A 19,250-nucleotide genomic window follows, 5' to 3' on the forward strand; every position below is an offset into this window, starting at 1 on the left:
ACCCCTGACTCCTCCCCTCCTGTGACCTCATCACAGCTCCTGTGCGCACAGAACAGCCATATATGTGGTGGCGGCTCTGCAGGTGGAGGTATGTGGAGATCCCATTACTGGGCGCAGGGGGCATTAACCCCTTCAGCACGGAGACTCTTTTGGGGTCTCTGTGTGGTGTGAACAGTGAGGTAACAGCTGTGGGCATTAGATCCATTCAGACGACTGCAGGATGAAGGACTGAAGCTCAGAGAAGTCCTCACACAACGCCATTATTCATCTCCTAGTTCCAGCACAGTAATGTAGATACTACTGATAACCGTCCACATATTCTCTTTATACCCTCCGGTACGATGGATTTACCCTCAGTGTCCAGGAAGCTTCACAGTTCAGCAATGCTTCTCTGCCATCTTCCCTCCACCTGAACGATTTACCCTTTCAATGCCACAAAACCGAAAGTTCTTTCAGTCACCATTGTGCTCTCTTAGGAAATGTGTGGAAACGTTGGAGGGGTTAATGGCCGCGGGATTAGTGGGGTCTCCTATGTGCTCATTAATTCTCTGCCTTATTTACGGGAGGAGCAGCCGACATATCTGACCTTACATCCCAGACACTGAATACAATATACCATAAATTCTCTGCTGCAGGTGATACATTGTGTAATGAAATGTTTTATTTAATGTGATTAAATCTATTTCTTGTGTTCGACATATTTACATGGTGGACATTTATCAATGCCGCATCTGTGACAACCCAGAGGTGTAAGCCAGGTTCTCGTTATGTGTTTCTCTTACGATTAATTTAGGAGACAGGAGTTGTGAAAGGGTCGGGCCGAGAACAAACATCCATCTCATAAAACCATCAGACCACCATCTTGTGAGAAACGGAGTCAGCTGCAGATTCCGAGGAAGAAACTGCTTGTTTTCTGTGGCCTAAAATATATAGGTTTTATTACTAGATGTAAAGAAGAAAACTAGATACTGTAAAATAATAAATCTTCTCATATGTTTCCGCTTATTATCTCCAGTAATTGTATTATTACACAGGATTTTTATGATGTTACATCGGCTCATCTTCTTCTCATTCAGGTCCCTACAATATCGGATCCTCTCAGTGAAGATCTTCTATATAAGAGAATTTTCTTGATTTACCCATCAAAGATGGATATGGACAGAGACAAGATGGCTGAGAGGATATTACACCTCACCCTAGAGATCCTCTTCCGGCTTACTGGAGAGGTGAGAGATTCTGATGCCGTCACATTACATCATTCTTATCTATGGGAATAACAGATGGACAGAACTGGAGAGGTGAGGACTCTGGAAATGTCTGGAGTGAGATTTATTAACCCCTTAACAACATTTGACGTACTAATGCGCATCTGTGCCCTGGGACTTAAGAGCCAGACCCGTATTAGTACGTCATGGCGATCGTGCGAGCACACAGGCTGTGCGGGCGCGATCGCCGCCGGGTGTCAACTGATTATCACAGCTGACACCCGGTACTATGTGCAGGGAGCGGTCACGCACCACTCCCAGCACATTAACCCCCGCGATGCTGCGATCGAAGTCGATCGCAGCATTGCGGTGGCAAGGGGAGGTGATCGCAGATACCTCCTCTTCCTGCTTCCAGCGCTGTCTGCCGTGGCTTCCAGGATGTTGCCATGACGACCCGATGTCATCATGACAACATACAAGTCACCAGACAGCAGGAAGATTTTTTGGACATGCGCAGTGCATCTCCAAACAATCTTCTCCCTGTCCAGCGCTGACAGCCTGCATGGCACAGGGATGGTGCTGCATTCCTATGCCATGCAGGCGATCAGAGAAAAAAAAGTGAAAGTCCCATAGTGGGACAAAGTAATAAAGTGTAAAAACTATCAGAAAGTGAAAAAAAAAAAATTGCAAAAATATAAAAAATAAAAATAAAAAAAATAATCCACCAAAAATAAAAATATAATGTACCCATCAATAAATATTATTATAAAAAAAAAACAATAAAAGTACACATATTTGGTATCGCCGCGTCCGGAACAACCTGACCTATAAAACTGTAAAACTGTCCCACTGGTTAACCCCTTCAGTGAACATGGTAAAAAAAAAAAAAACCGAAGCAAAAAACAATGCTTTATCACCATACCGCCAAACAAAAAATGGATTAACACGCGATCAAAAAGACAAATATAAATAAAAATGGTACTGCTGAAAACATCATCTCGTCCCGCAAAAAACAAGCTGCCATACAGCTCCATCAGCCAAAAAATAAAAAAGTTATAGCTCTCAGAATAAAGCTATGCTAAAAAATAATTTTTTCTATAAAATTGCTTTTATTATGTAAAAGTGCAAAACATAGAAAAACGATATAAATGTGGTACCGCTGTAAACGTACTGACCCAAAGAATAAAGCTGCCTTATCAATTTTACCACACGCGGAACAGAATAAAAAAAAACAAAAAAAACAATTCCTGAATTGTTGGTTTTTGTTTATTCTGCCTCCCAAAAATCGGAATAGAAAGCGATCAAAAAATGTCACGTGCCTGAAAATGGCACCAATAACAACGTCAACTCATCCCGCAAAAAACGAGCCGTCACATGACTGTCTGCCAAAATCTGGAAAAATTATAGCTCTCAAAATATGGCGATGCAAAAACTAGATTTTACGAAAAATGCGTCTTCTAGTGTGTGACATCTGTCAGTCATAAAACCCCCATATGATTCTGGTATTGCTGTAATCACACCGACCCGAAGAATAAAGTCGTCTAATCACTTATACCGCACGAGGAACGGCGTAAAAAATAAACTCTCGGGTTAAGGTAGGGTTAGGGCTGGGTTTGGGGTTAGGGTTGTGATAGGGTTGGGATTTTTTTCAAAAGTAAGAAAAAAAGATGACGATATGGTGACTAGTGTTGAGCGCAAGTGCTCGGTACTTGAGTTTGCATCGGGTGCTCTGGTATGCATTGAGTATCGTGGGTATTTGAGTGACATGCTCGAGTCTCCGCCCCATATGCTTCGCGGCCAAAAAAACTTTGCGGGGATTGACTGCCATGCACGCGCGATCCCCGCATGTTTTTTTTTGGGTGTCTAATAACCGTGAAACATGCGGAGCAGGGACTCGAGCATGTCACTCGAGCACACGCTGTACATGGTGCATACCTGAGTACCCGATGCAAACTCAAGTAGCGAGCATTTGCGCTCAAGACTAATGACAACTTATTCAATATCATGACCTAATGTTATCAAATTCTGTGTCGTACCTCTGGGTTCAAAATGTTCACTATACACCTTAATAAAATCCTTGAGGGGTATAGTTTCTAAAATGGGGTCACTTGTGGGGGAGCTCCACTGTTTAGGCACATCAGGGGCTCTCCAAACGCGACATGGTGTCCGCTAACAAATTGAATGGAAAATCGGCTCAAATTGTTAGCGGACACCATGTTGCATTTGGAGAGCCCCTGCGTGCCTAAACATTGGAGCTCCCCCACAAGTGACCCCATTTTGGAAACTTGACCCCCCAAGGCACCTATCTAGATGCATTGTGAGCACTTGGAACCCCCAGGTGCTTCACAAATTGATTCGTAAAAATGAAAAAGTGAAAAAAAAAACACTTTTTCATTTTTATGAATCAATTTGTGAAGCACCTGGGGGTTCCAAGTGCTCACTTTGCATCTAGATAGGTGCCTTGGGGGGTCTAGTTTCCAAAATGGGGTCACTTGTAGGGGAGCTCCAATGTTTGGGCACACAGGGGCTCTCCAAACGCAACATGGTGTCCGCTAACAATTTGAGCCGACAATTTGTTAGCGGATACCATGTTGCATTTGAAGAGTCCCTGTGTGCCCAAACATTGGAGCTCCCCCACAAGTGACCCCATTTTGGAAACTAGACCCCCCAAGGCACCTATCTAGATGCATAGTGAGCACTTGGAACCCCCAGGTGCTTCACAAATTGATTCATAAAAATGAAAAAGTGTTTTTTTCACTTTTTAATTTTTACGAATCAATTTGTGAAGCACCTGGGGGTTCCAAGTGCTCACTATGCATCTAGATAGGTGCCTTGGGGGGTCTAGTTTCCAAAATGGGGTCACTTGTGGGGGAGCTCCAATGTTTGGGCACACAGGGGCTCTCCAAACACAACATGGCGTCAGCTAATTATTCAAGCAAATTTTACAATCAAAAAGTCAAATGGCGCTCCTTCCCTTCCGAGCCCTGCCGTGCGCCCAAACAGTGTTTTTTCCCCACATATGGGGTATCTGCGTGCCCAGGGGAAATTGCACAACAAATTTTGGGGTCCATTTTTTCTTGTTACCCCTGTGAAAATAAAAAAAATTGGGTCTAAAGTAACATTTTTGTGAAAAAAGTTAAATGTTCATTTTTTTCTTCCACATTCCAAAAATTCCTGTGAAGCACCTGAAGGGTTAATAAAGTTCTTGAATGTGGTTTTGAGCACCTTGACGGGTGCAGTTTTTAGGATGATGTCACTTTGGGGTATTTTCTGTCATAAAGACCTCTCAAAGTGACTTCAAATGTGTTGTGGTCCCTAAAAAAATGGTTTTGTAAATTTTGTTGGAAAAATGAGAAATCGCTGGTCAACTTTTAACCCTTATAGCTCCCTAACAAAAAAAAAATTTGGTTCCAAAATTGTGCTTATGTAAAGTAGACATGTGGAAAATGTCATTTATTAAGTCTTTTATGTGACATATCTCTCTGATTTAAGGGCATAAAAATTCAAATTTAGAAAATTGGAAAATTTTCAACATTTTCGCCAAATTTCCGTTTTTTTCACAAATAAAAGCAAGTGATATCGAAGAAATTTTACCACAATCGTGAAGTACAATATGTCACGAAAAAACAATCTCAGAATCAGGGGGATCCGTTGAAGCGTTCCAGAGTAATTACCTCATAAAGTGACAGTGGTCAGAATTGTAAAAATTGGCCTGGTCATTAACGTGCAAACCACCCTCGGGGGTTAAGGGGTTAGTGTCTCTCTCCTTAACCAGGATTACACAGTAGTGAAGAAGACCTCTAGAGAGCGCTGTGAGGACCCTGTGTCTGAGGGATGAGCCCAATCAGGGGGCCTCCACCTCATCCTCTGATATATGAAGACATCAATGACCAGAAGATCCTAGAACTCACCTACAAGATGATTGAGCTGCTGACTGGAGAGGTGACACTGCTGGGAATGCTGTGACTTTGTACAGTAATGCTATGAAAGGATCGGGGTGATGACTGTATCATTGTATGTGTCAGGTTCCTATAAGATGTCAGGATGTCGCTGTCTATTTCTCCATGGAGGAGTGGGAGTATTTAGAAGAACACAAAGATCTGTACAAGGATGTCATGATGGAGGTTCCCCAGCCCCTCACATCACCAGGTAATAGACAGGACTAAATACACACGGCCTATAATTATGTGTATGTAAAGAATGAATTCAGTCCCTGTATGTGTTTCCTCCAGATCTATCCAGTAAAAGGACAACACCAGAGAGATGTCCCCGTCCTCTTCTTCCACATGACTGTAAACAAGAAGATCCCAATGTTCCTCAGGATCATCAGGTAGATGGAGAGAAGGTGTCATGAGATCTCCCCTATGATGTGTAGACGGCTGTGAAGGTCTTGTGTTCCATCTTGTTTTATCCACCAGTATTATATGTTTTATACTTGTGTAATGAGAACAGTGGAGATGACAGGATTAGAGCTGATCATAGATGTGACTTCTCCATCAGTCTGTGACTTTTACAATATTTGTTTCAGGGTGAATATCTGACCCATATTAATACTACAGAGACATATGTGAGGGGTGATGAGCGGTGTAAAGAGGAGATTCCTACATATGACTACCCAGGTGAGTAGTAACCACTAAATGTAGAGAAGTTACCAATTAATCTCAGTCACCGGCTGTGGCTGCTTTATCGGTGGTGTAGTCCGGCCGTATCACAATCATGCGATCACCATTTTACTTCTAGACCACAACATTCTCCTCCATCCAAAACTGTTTAAATGACTTTGGGCATTGAAAGCCCTTTTCTATAGAACTTACAACCGAAAGGATCCACCTACCCTTTGAGATTAGGAGATGCTGACTCTTACCTGCCCAGATCTTTAAACTACAAAGCCAAATGACGGCGTACATAGAATTTGCTGACAAGTTAGAAAATCACATGAAGAATAATATTATGATGGGCCTGTAAGAGAAAGCGAAGGGTAATGATGCTGTTGGCTTCCTAGAACCCTGATATCTTATTGGATGAATCTACCTTCTCTCCCTTCTGTGCTGCTGAATGTGCTCATATGGTCCCTACAAGACCAGGTCCAGTCTTTCTGGCCAAACTTCACTTTTATGATCGACAACATTAAATGTGCAGTGAGGGCCGAGTGTGAATTTCTGTACAATAACAACAGAGTTTCCCTTTATCCTGACTTTTAAATTTCTTTTAAAACTGACTAACTTCAAGGAGGATTATAATAAACTACATAAAAAAGCATTACCCCTGTGCCATGATATATCTCTGTGATGCTGAGTCACTTTTCATGGCCAAGCCTTGAGACAGGATAGTCAAGGAGTCCTGTAACATCCCTGGTGGCATGCTTACATGGTTTACCACCTCCCACCATGCAAGACCGCAATCTTACCTATCAGTCCAGGCTGCACACTTTGCTCCAGTGCCTTCTGTTTGCATGTCTCTTGTCTGATTGCTTAGGGCGGCGGCACTTTTGCTTTCTGATTCTTATAGTTGCAGTGTGTGCACTCCTAATGCGTCCCCAACCTATTGCTGTGAGTGACTGGATACTTAAACCCCCTCCACCCAGTAGGAGGTGCCTGAGCAACACTTTCATTCAGTGTGTTCTGTGCAACTGAGTTGCCAGGTCTTGTCCTGTATCTTGCCTGTTTCTGCCACCCTGGGGGCTGTATACCCAGGCCTGTTACCTGTGACTTCTAGTCAGTTTCCGCCATCCTGGGGGCTGAGTTCCCAGGCTCGTTCCTGTATCTTGTTCCTGGTTCAGATCCTGTCTGAACAGTGTCCTAGCCCTTTACCTATTTGTCTCTATGTCTGTACCTTCCCTTTTCCTGCAGTGTCTGAACCTGCACCTAACTCCAACTCGTCTCTGTACTTCTGTTTGTGAGTTTTGTGTCCACTCGCTACTTCATTGGAAGTACCTTGTGTGTATCTGGTTCTGCTCGTTCTGTTTCCCTGTCTCCGTATCTACTCCTGTGTTCCAGCTATCTTCTTGTGTTTTCCAGTCTGTTCCATGTGAACAGAACCCTGTCCTGTCTACCGCATCTGCGGGTTTTGCTCTGCTCTGCTTGTCTACCGCATCTTTGGGTTTTGCTCTGCTCTGCTTGTCCATCGCACCTGCGGTTTTGCTCTGCTCTGCTTGTCCACCGCACCTGCGGCTTTGCTCTGCTCTGCTTGTCCACTGCACCTGCGGTTTTGCTCTGCTCTGCTTGTCCACCGCACCTGCGGTTTTGCTTTGCTCTGCTTGTCTACCACACCTGCGGGTTTTGCTCTGCTCTGCTTGTCTACCGCATCTGCGGGCTTTGCTCTGCTCTGCTTGTCTACCGCACCTGCGGGTTTTGCTCTGCTCTGCTTGTCTACCGCACCTGCGGGTTTTACTCTGCTCTGCTTGTCTACCGCATCTGCGGCTCTGTTCCTGTATCATAGTCTGTACTGGTTCCTATTTTGCCTGCGTTCCTACCTGCCAGTACCCACCTGTCTGCATATCAGCTGTGCCTGCCAGTACCCACCTGTCTGCATATCAGCTGTGCCTGCTAGTACCCACCTGTCTGTATGCCAACCTAACCTGCCTGTTCCTGCATTCCCCGGTGTGGGTCAACAGCTTTGACCGGGGTCTGACCTGGAGTAGCACCTGGTCCCTCTGCTCGGTTCCTCCCTGGTTTACAGAGTCGATTGAGCCGCCGTGCGACCTTGGTCGAACCGGGTTGATACTTAGTCACGCCCCTCCAGGCACTCCTCGGTTCATGATCCAGTGGGATCACTAATCACGCTCACGCCAGTCAGCCCGGGCGTGAGCGTAACAAGTCCGAAGTCAAAAGCCAGGAGGGTACATCATAAACAAAAGAAAGAAATAAGTAGACAGGTAACGTTCCGTTCATCAGAATACCAGGAGGATAGCGAATCAGAGCATAAGGGGTTAAACATACGGATCGTCAGAACAAGGTCAGGCAACTGAAGATCAATTCACAGAATATAAGGCACAGAGACAAACCTCACACAAGCTGAATGTACATCTGGCAGAAACAGCCCAGTTAAGTAGCCTGGCAATCACCTGGGATAATGAACACTTCGAGATAGCCAGTTCCTTTTAGTCTCAGATTGGACGGCTGAGCTGTCAATCAACACACTGACAGCTCAGCACAACCCTGCACCAGACTGGATGACCGAGTTGTCAGTAACTGCATCCCAGACACACTGAGTGGTAGAACCATGACAGTACCCCCTCTTCTAACGGAGGCCACCGGACCCCCAAGCTTCCCAGGAAATTTTAGATGAAAGGTCCTGACTAACCAATCTGCCTTCACATCTCATGCTATGACCCACGTTCTCTCCTCTGGTCCGTATTCCTTCCAATGGATGAGGTATTGGAGGGAATTTCGGACCCTATGAGAATCCATAACCCACTGAAACTCATACTCCAAGCCACCGTCGACTGAAACCAGAGGAGGCGGGGAAGAGGGAGACAATGCCGAAGTGACAAACTCCTTTAATAGGGATTTATGAAAGACTTTAGTGATGCGAAGAGATGGAGGAAGCTTTAATCTGAATGCCACTGGATTGACCACCTCTAGGATCTCATATTGACCAATAAAATTTGGACCCAACTTTGTCGACAGCACTTTAAGTTTAATGTTCCTATGACAATCAAACCTTATCCCCGATCTTAAAAACAGGACTCACTGAACGTCTTCTATTGGCCTTCTGTTTTTTGGCGAATCTGAGCAGTCCCAATATTCTTTTGAACATCCTTTCAGACATTCCCAAATCTTAGTATTGTGACCTCCACCCCAAGACATTCAGAAATAATCCTAGAAAATTCACCAAAATACTGATGAAAACCATAATTACAGAACAATGGTGAGGTTCCAGTAGACTGATTCACTCAGCTGTTAAATGGAAACTCAGCAAGTGTAAAAACGAGGACCTCCTGCTGAGCCGCCACAAAGCATCTTAAAACTTATTCCAAAGATTGATTTGTCCTGTCAGTCTGACCATTGGTTTTAGGGTGGTAAACAGATGAAAATGATAAGTCAATCCTGAGTTTACTACAAAAAGCTCTCCATAATTTAGAGACAAATTGTACTCCCCTATCAGACACAATGTTAAGAGTGATCCCATGTAACCTTACAATATGAGAAAAACAACCTGGAGAGTGTCTCAGCATTAGGTAATCCTGACAAAGGAACAAAATTAGCTTGCTTACTGAATTGGTCAACTACCGCTCTGATAGCAGTTTTCCCACGAGACAGAGGAAAATCCGTGATGAAATCCATGGACAGATGAGTCCACTGGCTTTCTGGAATTGTCAATGGATTCAATTCCCCAGCCGGCCGGCTATGACTGACTTTATCATGGGCGCAAATTTCACAAACAGATGCAAAAATCTTTGATATTATTATGCATGCACGGCCACCAAAAAATCTAGCAATTGCTTTCTGTGCAGCAATAACCCCAGGATGACCACTCAAGATGGAATCCTGAAATTTTTGTAACACACGCAATCTTGGGTACACAGGCACAAATAATTTAGATCCTGGAGTAGCGAAAGGAGCCAACGACTGGACTTTATGGATCTCCTCCTCCAATTTCAAGGTTACCATAGAATCCACAATACCGTGAGGAATAATGAAGGATGCAGGTTCTGGAGGAGAAACTGAATCGAGACTACATGATAATGTGTCAGCTTTCACATTCTTAGACCTTGGCCAGACATAATGTGACGCTGAGTCACCTTTCATGGCCAAGTCGTGAAGCAGGATAGTGAGGGAGTCTGAAGTCAGAAGCCAGGAGGATACATCCTAAACAGAAGGAAGAGACAATGGCGTGGTCAGGTAACGTTCCATTGGTCAGAATACCAGGAGTATAGCGGATCAGAGCACAACTAGGTCCAAGGTCAGGCAACAGAGGATAAATTCACAGAACACAAGGGGCAGAGACAAACCTCACCCAAGCTGAATGTACGTCTGGCAGAGGTCTAGGAGAAACAGCCCAGTTAAGTATACTGGCAATCACCTGGGATAATGAACGCTTCGAGATAGCCAGTGCCTCCCAGTCTCAGATTGGACGGCCGAGCTGTCAATCAAAGTAGTGACAGCTTCAGCACGCCCCGTTACCAGATTTAATGCTTGAGTTGGCAGCAACTGCATCCCAGTCACACTGAGGGGTGGAACTGTGACAATCTCTAAGCCTTCACTGACTTGCCTCTTATTTTACATAATGCATTTAGTAGTGCAGGGTTAGGTAAAATAGGAGGCAGGTCAGTGAGCTGTCATAAGAGCATACAGATGAATATGTAAGCAGAGCACCAGATAGCGTACCCCCCACAGGCCGCCCCGGAGCAAATGTATATGATTATCTCCAAACTGAAAGTAAAGATAACACAGCAACCACAGGACGGATTTCATCAACCAAGGTATCATATTAATCAGTGTAATGGTGCCCACCAGACAGTGTATGTAGTTTACTGAGCACAATCCCGATATGTATGAGATATAGATTTTCAGCGTCATAACGAAGGGTGGATGTAATGCATTAACTCACATAGGTGGGGCACTAGAATCCCTCCAATTGAATAACGGTCTGATAGATGGTGTGAACCAGGTCATATTTGATCTTTATGTACAGGTAAAATTATGATAAAAAATATGACATCAATATCTAGTGCCTGTGATCTTCAGAGGTGAAGATATCTTAAGTTGTTGCTCTCCTAAAATCCATAAAGGCTGAGAACATCTCACAAACAGCCACACATGAGTTCATAAAGGAGAAGTGTGTGGGCGTAACTTAGGAGCTAATAAAAAGCAAATCCTGGGTCTGGATCATTGTCAGCACCTAGGAAGACATACAGTAGTTCGCTGTGGAAGTTCTGTCCAATTCCAAATCGAAATGCTTCCCTTCTCTAAACCCTGAGCCAGTTCTGTGACCAAGTTTAGCAAGTTTCTTGTGTTTATACCTTTTATGTATTTGTATATATTCTGCTGTTTTGTTCCCATTTTGTGTTATCTTGTATATTTTTTAAACACTGCCTATATTTTGGATTAAATATATAGTTTAATAGTTCTATTCCTTTTGCCGTGTAAATCTCACCCAAAGCCATATGCTACCTGTAATGGGTGTCCAGTTGGCCTGTATAATTGATTGGTGCTGTTAGTTTCCTAATAACCGGCCTAGTAGTGGAAGCAGCCGCAGTCTCGTCCATCAATCATTGATCAATTGTGTATTGTCCTTACGATTTGGAGGCAGCGGAGTTGCGCTCCCTTGACAAAGTGATAACAGTGGGTGGATCTGCGTGACCCCTCTGGCTATGTATCTTTGACACCGTGCCTAATGACAGAATCAGACTTCGCAGGAGCAGATCCCGGAGGAGATGGGACACACCATTTACAGAAGCCCTAATTTGACAAAATGGCAGAAAACCAGAGCAGCAGAAATCCCCATAAAGTGACTCCATTTTGGAAATTATAACCCTCAGTGAATTAATCTATAGAAGTAGTGAGTATTTTGACTCCACAGGCACTTTCCAGAAATTAGCACGCAGTGGATGTTGGAGAGTAAAAATTGCACATTTGCCATTTTACTGGTTCCTAGATTGTGCACAGGAGACACACACCATAAATGAAGTGGGTTCTTTTCACTATATTAATGCTAAATACATGGAGGCTAAATGTGGTTTGGGCGCACTGCAAGGCTCAGAAGTGAGGGGAAGATTTGACTTTAAGAGAGCGAATATTGCTGGATTCGTTTATGGAAGCCATGTTGCTTTTCAAAAGCATTTGAGCCACTAATAATGTGGAAACCTCTGTTTTTCCATTGACAGATGATGGACCTGAGTGGGGGCATGTTTTTTGCGGGATGAGTAGAAGTTTTTATTGATGATATTTTCGACTACAGAACATTGTTTGGTGGCTTTTTATTAAATATTTGGGAGGCAGAATGAACAAATAGTTGAACGCCACGCTCCACTGGTTCATCTTATGAGGATTTGCATTAGACTGTGAACTGTCATTAATTTGTGAATAATTCAATTTTTGAACATAACTTTTTATATACAATTTAAGTACAAATGTTCAAAAATATAAAAATTAGGCATATATTACTCAAAAATAATAATGGTTTCTTTTTATTCTTTGCAGATGACTGTACCAGGAGATCAGAGGGACAACTGACATCTTCAATTTTTAAATCAGAAGATCTTGAGACCCCACAGGATACAATTGAAGTGAATGCCATTATTCCAGATATACCATCATACCTTCACAGCAAAGATCTGTCACCTGATCCTTTGAAACAGGTCCTGTCTTCTGGTCCATTACCGACTACTATGGAAAATCCAAGTCGAATTAAAAAACGAACTGCTCCTAGAGCAAAGAAGTCATTTTCACATTCAGAATGTGGAAATAATTTTCCTCTCAAAAAGTGTTTTCTTAAACATAAAAAAAATCACACATCAGAGAGCTGATTTTCTTGTTCCAAGTGCGGGAAATGTTTTAACTACAAATCACAGCTTGTTAGTCACCAGAGACGTCACACAGGGGAGAAGCCATTTTCTTGTTCCGAATGTGAGAAATGTTTTACAAAGAAATCAAGTCTTATCAGACATCAAAGATCTCGCACAGGGGAAAAGCCTTTTTCATGTTCAGAATGTGGGAAATGTTTTGTAGATAAATCAACTCTTGTTAGTCACCAGAGAACTCACACTGGGGAGAAACCATTTTCATGTTCAGAATGTGGAAAATGTTTTGTGAAGAAATCATCTCTTCTTAGTCACCAGCACTGTCACACAGGGGAGAAGCCCTTTTCTTGTTTAGAATGTGGGAAATGTTTTAGACAGAAATGTAATCTTGTTATACACCAACTAACTCACACAGGAGAGAAACCTTTTTCATGTTCAGAATGTGGAAAATGTTTTAACCGGAAAGCTAATCTTGATAGCCACCAGAGAATCCACAGAGGGGAGAAACCTTTTTCATGTTCAGAATGTGGGAAATATTTTAACTGGAAATCAGATGTTATTATACATCAAAGAACCCACACAGGGGAGAAGCCTTTTTCATGTTTAGAATGTAGGAAATGTTTTAAACGGAAAGTGCTTCTTGATAGCCACCAGAGACCCCACACAGGGGAGAAGCCTTTTTCATGTTCAGAATGTGGGAAATGTTTTAGCCGGAAATCGCTTCTTGATAGCCACCAGAGAACTCACAAAGGGGAGAAGCCATTTTCATGTTCAGAATGTGGGAAATGTTTTAACCGGAAAGTGCATCTTGATAGCCACCAGAGAACCCACACAGGGGAGAAGCCTTTTTCATGTTCAGAATGTGGGAAATGTTTTAACCAGAAAGCGCATCTTGATAGCCACCAGAGAACACACACAGGGGAGAAGCCTTTTTCGTGTTCAGAATGTGGGAAATGTTTTAACCGGAAAGCACATCTTGATAGACACCAGAGAACCCACACAGGGTAGAAGCCTTTTTCATATTTTAAATGTAGGAAATGTTTTAAACGGAAGGTGCTTCTTGATAGCCACCAGAGACCCCACACATGGGTGAATCCTTTTTCATGTTCAGAATGTGGGAAATGCTTTAACCGGAAAGCGCATCTTGATAAACACCAGAGAACCCACAGAGGCTAAAAGCCTTTTTTATGTTCAGAATGTGGGGAATGTTTTGTGAAGAAATCATCTCTTCTTAGTCACCAGAGCAGTCACACAGGGGAGAAGCCTTTTTCATGTTCTTAATGTGGGAAATGTTTTACACTGAAATCAACTGTTAAAGGGAACCAGCCACCAGAAAAAATGCTATTAACCTGCAGAAATGGGATTAATTTGCAGGTTAATAGCGTTATTAATAGTGTTGAGCCACCCCCGTAGTGTTCGAGTTCGGTTCGGTTCGTCGAACACCCGTATGTTCGCCGAACTGTTTGTCGAACTGTTAGTCGAACACCTTCAAACACCGTTAAAACCAATGGCAGGCAAACAAAAACACATAGAAACACATAGAAAACACCTTCAAATGTGTCCAAAAGCTGACAAACTGCTCAGAAGACACAACTAACACATGGAAAAGTGACAAGTACATATAGTCATGCGAAAAGAAAAGAGGTGGAGGAGTAAAAGGAGGGGGAGACACAGATATAGGCATGTCATGCCCTTCTAAAACCAAAAAAGTGCGAAGCCGACACGGCCAGTCCGTTCCTGCCCGTGCGACCTCCGTGTCGCAGGGTTTGTGCCAGAGCTGCGGTGGACCCTGACGGCCAGCCCCCCTCTCCCAATACTGGTGCCTGTCCCCTGGTGGGTCCAGCGAGCCCCCCTGCGGTGGAGGCTGGTCTAATCTTTTTAATTTAAATTGTCTCTCTAATTTGAATGAGTACTCTTTAAATCCTTTTACAAGGATCTATTGAAGGGCAAGTCTCATGCCAGCAGCCGCGGTAATTCCAGCTCCAGTAGCGTCCACTAAAGCTGCTGCAGTTAAAAAGCTTTTATAAGGATCGAGCTTGGCGGTCCACCGCAAGGCTCCTACCCCCAGTCCCAGCCCCTATGCCTTGGGGTGCCTCCCCGATGCTCTTCACTGAGTGTCCCGGGGGCCAGAACCAATTCCTTTGAAAAAATTAAGTGTCCAAACTACAGGTGGTGTAGCGTGCTTAACAGCTGGGATAATCCGCTGACTAGCAGACACTGCTACTAGGCACAAAGTATTTCCTGGGCTAGATGCAGTTAAAAATTTGTAATTAGATACTCTCGTTGGATGCTGAGAAAGCATTCCATAGAGTCTCCTGGCACACCATATATTATTCTCTTAAAAAGCTTGGGGTAGGGGTCTAGGGGACCCTTTTATAGCCAAAATCACGGCCCTGTATCGCAATACGTCACCTAGGCTGAAGATAAATGGAACATTTTCATCACCTTTCATAATCACCAATGGGACAAGGCAGGGATGTCTTCTGTCCCCTCTCTTATACATCCTGGTGACGGAGCACCTGCTGTCATCAATTCGCCATAACCCCAATATTAGGTGGATTGAGGTGGGAGGCACCGAGTACAAGTGCTCTGCATTTGCTGATGATGTCCTAGTATATATAACTCAATCACATATATCCATCCCTGCTGTTATGGCTGAAATAGATCACTTTGTTACATGGTCAAATTTTAAAATCAATGCAGCGAAGTCTGAGGCCCTCGATGTCTCCCTCCCCAAATCCATACAGGATTCCATCCAGTCCAACTTTCCCTTTGCCTGGCCCTCACAGGGTATCAAATACTTAGGAATTCGTATTCATAGAGACCTCTCCCGTCTATGTTATCTTAATTTTGGGCCCTTTATTGAACAACTCAATACAGACCACGGTTGGCAAGTTAGAACTGTAAGATTCACTACGTGAACCACTGGTGTTTTGTGGAAAAGCACATGTACACTGTGTTCCAAATTATTATGCAAAAAGTGTTTAGGAGTGATAAGGTAAGAATTTTTTTGTTTGTCAGTTAAACTCATTGATGGTGATGTGTGTCAGGGCTCTTTATATCACTGTAAGCAATTGCAGACACCTGTGCTAATTAGTTTGGCAGGTGTGTCCAATAAAAGGCAAGACTACTTAAGAAGGCTGTCTCACATTATTAAGCAGCCTATATTTTCTGCCAAAATGGGAAAGAAAAAGGATGTGTCGGCTGCTGAGAAGCAACAAATTGTGGAGTGTTTAGGTCAAGGCATGACTACAATCAACATTGCCAAGACACTTCATCCTGATGATCGCACAATCAAGAAGTATGTAGCTGATTCACAGTACACACGTGTGCGTGCTGATAAGGGAAAATTGAGGACTCTTTCCTACAGGCAATTACGTCAGGTTAAAAAAGTAGCGGCAAAAAAGCCTTGTCATAGCAGCAGACAAGTTTTTGAAGCTGCTGGTGCCTCCAACGTCCCCCGAACAACAAGATGCAGGGTCCTTCAGAGGTTTGCAGCTGTGCGTAAGCCATCCTGTCGACCTCCTCTATCCACTGTACACAAGCAGAAACGGCTCCAGTGGGCCAAACAATACATGAAGACTGACTTCAAAACTGTTTTGTTCACCGATGAGTGCAACGCTCGATGGTTCAGATGAATGGAGTGGAGGATGGCTGGTTGATGGACACCCCACGCAAACACGGCTACGGCGCCAACAAGGAGGAGGTGGAGTAATGTTTTGGGCTGGAATCATGGGGAGAGAGATTGTCGGCCCCTTTAGGATCCCTGAAGGGGTAAAGATGAACTCCCTAATGTATGTGGAGTTTCTCAAATAGCACTTCCTGCCATAGTTCAAGAAGAAGAACCGTGTATTCCGCAGCAAGATCATTTTCATGCATGATAATGCACCGTCTCATGCTGCACATAACACATCTGCATCTCTGGCTGATAAGGGCATAAAAGGGGACAAATTTATGGTGTGACCCCCATGCTCTCCTGACCACAACCCCATTGAGAACCTCTGGAGCATCATCAAAAGGAGTGTCTATGATGGCGGGAGGCAGTTCACATCTAAGCAACAGCTCTGGGAGAGTATTCTGTCCTCATGCAAAACAATTGAAGCAGAACCCATCCAAAACCTGACAAATTCAATGGACGAGAGAGTTCAGAAGCTCCTTTCGAACAAGGGGTCCTATGTGCAAATGTAACATCACCTAGAATAAAGTTTTGAGTTGAAAACTGTTTGATTTCAGTTTCCAATAACCTGCTAATGCTTATAATTTCAAAAATGACCATTTTTTTGTTCTTTATTAAAATGAAAAGGTTGATCGAAGAGTGTGGGGGATCTTAGAGTGTGGCAACCCAGTAGTCAGGATTATTTCGAATTCTGTCAATCTGAGGGTCATGTTGCAGGTAGTGCAGCAAGAAGGCACTCATGTGTCTTGCGCATCTAGGAGCCGCAAAATTATTTTCCGGGCTAGATGCAGCTAAAAATTATTATTAATTTGAAAACTGGTGGAGCTTAGTATAGATGGCCTAATAGAATCAGTACTGCAAACTGCTACAAAGCCCAAATTATTTTCCAGCCAAGATACAGATAAACATGATTAGTAATTTTAAATCTGGTGGAGTTTAGTATAGATGGCCTAATAGAATCAGTACTGCACATTGCTACAAGGCCCAAATTATTTTCCAGCCAAGATACAGATAAACATGATTAGTAATTTTAAATCTGGTGGAGTTTAGCATAGATGGCCTAATAGAATCAGTACTGCACACTGCTACAAGGCCCAAATTATTTTCCAGCCAAGATACAGATAAACATGATTAGTAATTTGAAAGCTTAAAACGGTTGGTGAGGTGATTTTAACAAATCATCAAGCTTTTACTCTCCCCAGGATGACACAGGGGTAGACATGTCATTTCGGATCCATGATTTGTTCATCTTTATGAACGTGAGTCTGTCTACATTATCAGTAAAGAGCCGCGTGCGCTTATCTGTCAGCACACCACCAGCAGCGCTGAACACACGTTCAGACAGAACGCTGGCTGCGGGGCATGACAAGATCTCCAAGGCGTAAGTGGCGAGCTCCGGCCATTTATCCAGATTGGAAGCCCAAAAAGAGCAAGGGTCCAGTGACACAGTCATGGCTTCAATGTTTACTTGGAGATACTCCTGTACCATCGTCTCTAGGCGTTGACTATGTGTCAGACTTCTTGTCTCCTGTGGCCTTGCAAAGGATGGGCTAAAAAAGTGGTGAAATGATTCCGCAAAATTGATGTTACCAGCAGATACTGTGTTTCTGTTATGTTTTGAGTGCTGAACACTCGACGGTTCCACGGTTGGCAAGTTGGAACTGTGAGATTCACTACGTGCACCACTAGTGTTTTGGGGAAAAGCACATGTAAGATTCTGCAACAGTCTCTGCTGATACTCCTGCATGCGTGCATCTCTTTCTATGGCAGGAATAATTTCTGCAAATTTACTTTTGTACCGGGGATCTAACAGTGTGGTAACCCAGTAGTCAGGATTATTTCTAATTCTCCCAATTCGAGGGTCATGTTGCAGGTAGTGCAGCAAGAAGGCACTCATGTGTCTTGCGCATCCAGGAGCACCAAGTCCCTGTTGTGTTGGTGGCGAGGTAACAATCATGCTTCCTTCCTCTGCCCTCTCCCCCCAACCTCGCACAACAGAAATGTGATCAAGGTCTCCCTCATCTGATGAGTCTTCCATCAGTTCGTCCTCCACTTCTTCCTGGGCTCCTGCACCTTCCTCACTAGTTTGGCTGCTACCATGCGCCCTGGTAAAACCATCTCCCCCACCCTCACATGCCTGCTGCCTTGGTGCTGCCGACTTTCTGGACCTTGCAGATGTTAGCCCTTCCGCATACAACTCCTCCTCTACTTCCTCCACCTCCTCTTGTGCCACCACCTGACTCCGAATTCTGTTTAACATGTGCTCCAGCATGTAAATCACCGGAATAGTCATGCTGATAATGGCATCGTCAGCACTAAACATCTTCGTCGCCATTTCAAAACTGTGCAGAAGGGTGCTCTGAGACCACTCCTCCAGCATGATTTGCCCCACCTCTGGATCTCGTTGGCCCAAGCTATACGTCACAACGTATTGCACCAGGGCTTGTCGGTGCTGCCACAGTCGCTGCAACATGTGCAGAGTTGAATTCCACCGGGTAGGCACATCGCATTTTAGCCGGTAAAGTGGCAGGCCCAACGACTTCTGTAGAGATGTAAGTCGCTGAGCTGCGGGATGCGAACGGCGGAAGTGAGCACACAGCGACCGTGCCCTCTGCAGAAGGCCATCTAGCCCGGGATAGTGGGCTAAAAATTGCTGGACAACCAGGTTCAACACGTGAGCCATACAAAGCACGTGTGTGACATTTCCCCGGCGAAGGGCCGCACCCAGGTTTGCAGCATTGTCGCACACGGCCTTCCCTGGTTTCAGGTCCAGTGGAGACAACCATTCATGAAACTGGTTCTCCAGAGCTGACCACAACTCCTCAGCTGTGTGACTCACATTTCCCAGACATTTCAAAGTAAAAACCGCCTGATGTTGAGCCCTGCTGTCAGCATAGTAAGGAGG

General features: G+C 44.0%; 1 protein-coding gene and 1 pseudogene across 1 annotated transcript in view; both read left to right on the top strand.

The window, feature by feature from the left end:
- LOC141198589 (uncharacterized) overlaps nt 1-14,271 on the top strand; it is a 44,669-nt gene extending 30,398 nt beyond the window's left edge. The window contains exon 10 of the mRNA XM_073663012.1: nt 12,813-14,271. Coding sequence (XP_073519113.1) covers nt 12,813-13,677 — 865 coding nt within the window. The 3' untranslated portion in view covers nt 13,678-14,271. The remainder of the gene's footprint in view (nt 1-12,812) is intronic.
- LOC141198588 (uncharacterized) lies at nt 257-12,815 on the top strand (annotated as a pseudogene).
- Nucleotides 14,272-19,250: the final 4,979 nt, after the last annotated feature.

This window comes from Phyllobates terribilis, unplaced genomic scaffold (assembly GCF_046119375.1).
Source record: "Phyllobates terribilis strain yellow unplaced genomic scaffold, ASM4611937v1 Scaffold_98__1_contigs__length_5973952, whole genome shotgun sequence".
NCBI classification, from domain to species: Eukaryota; Metazoa; Chordata; class Amphibia; order Anura; family Dendrobatidae; genus Phyllobates; species Phyllobates terribilis.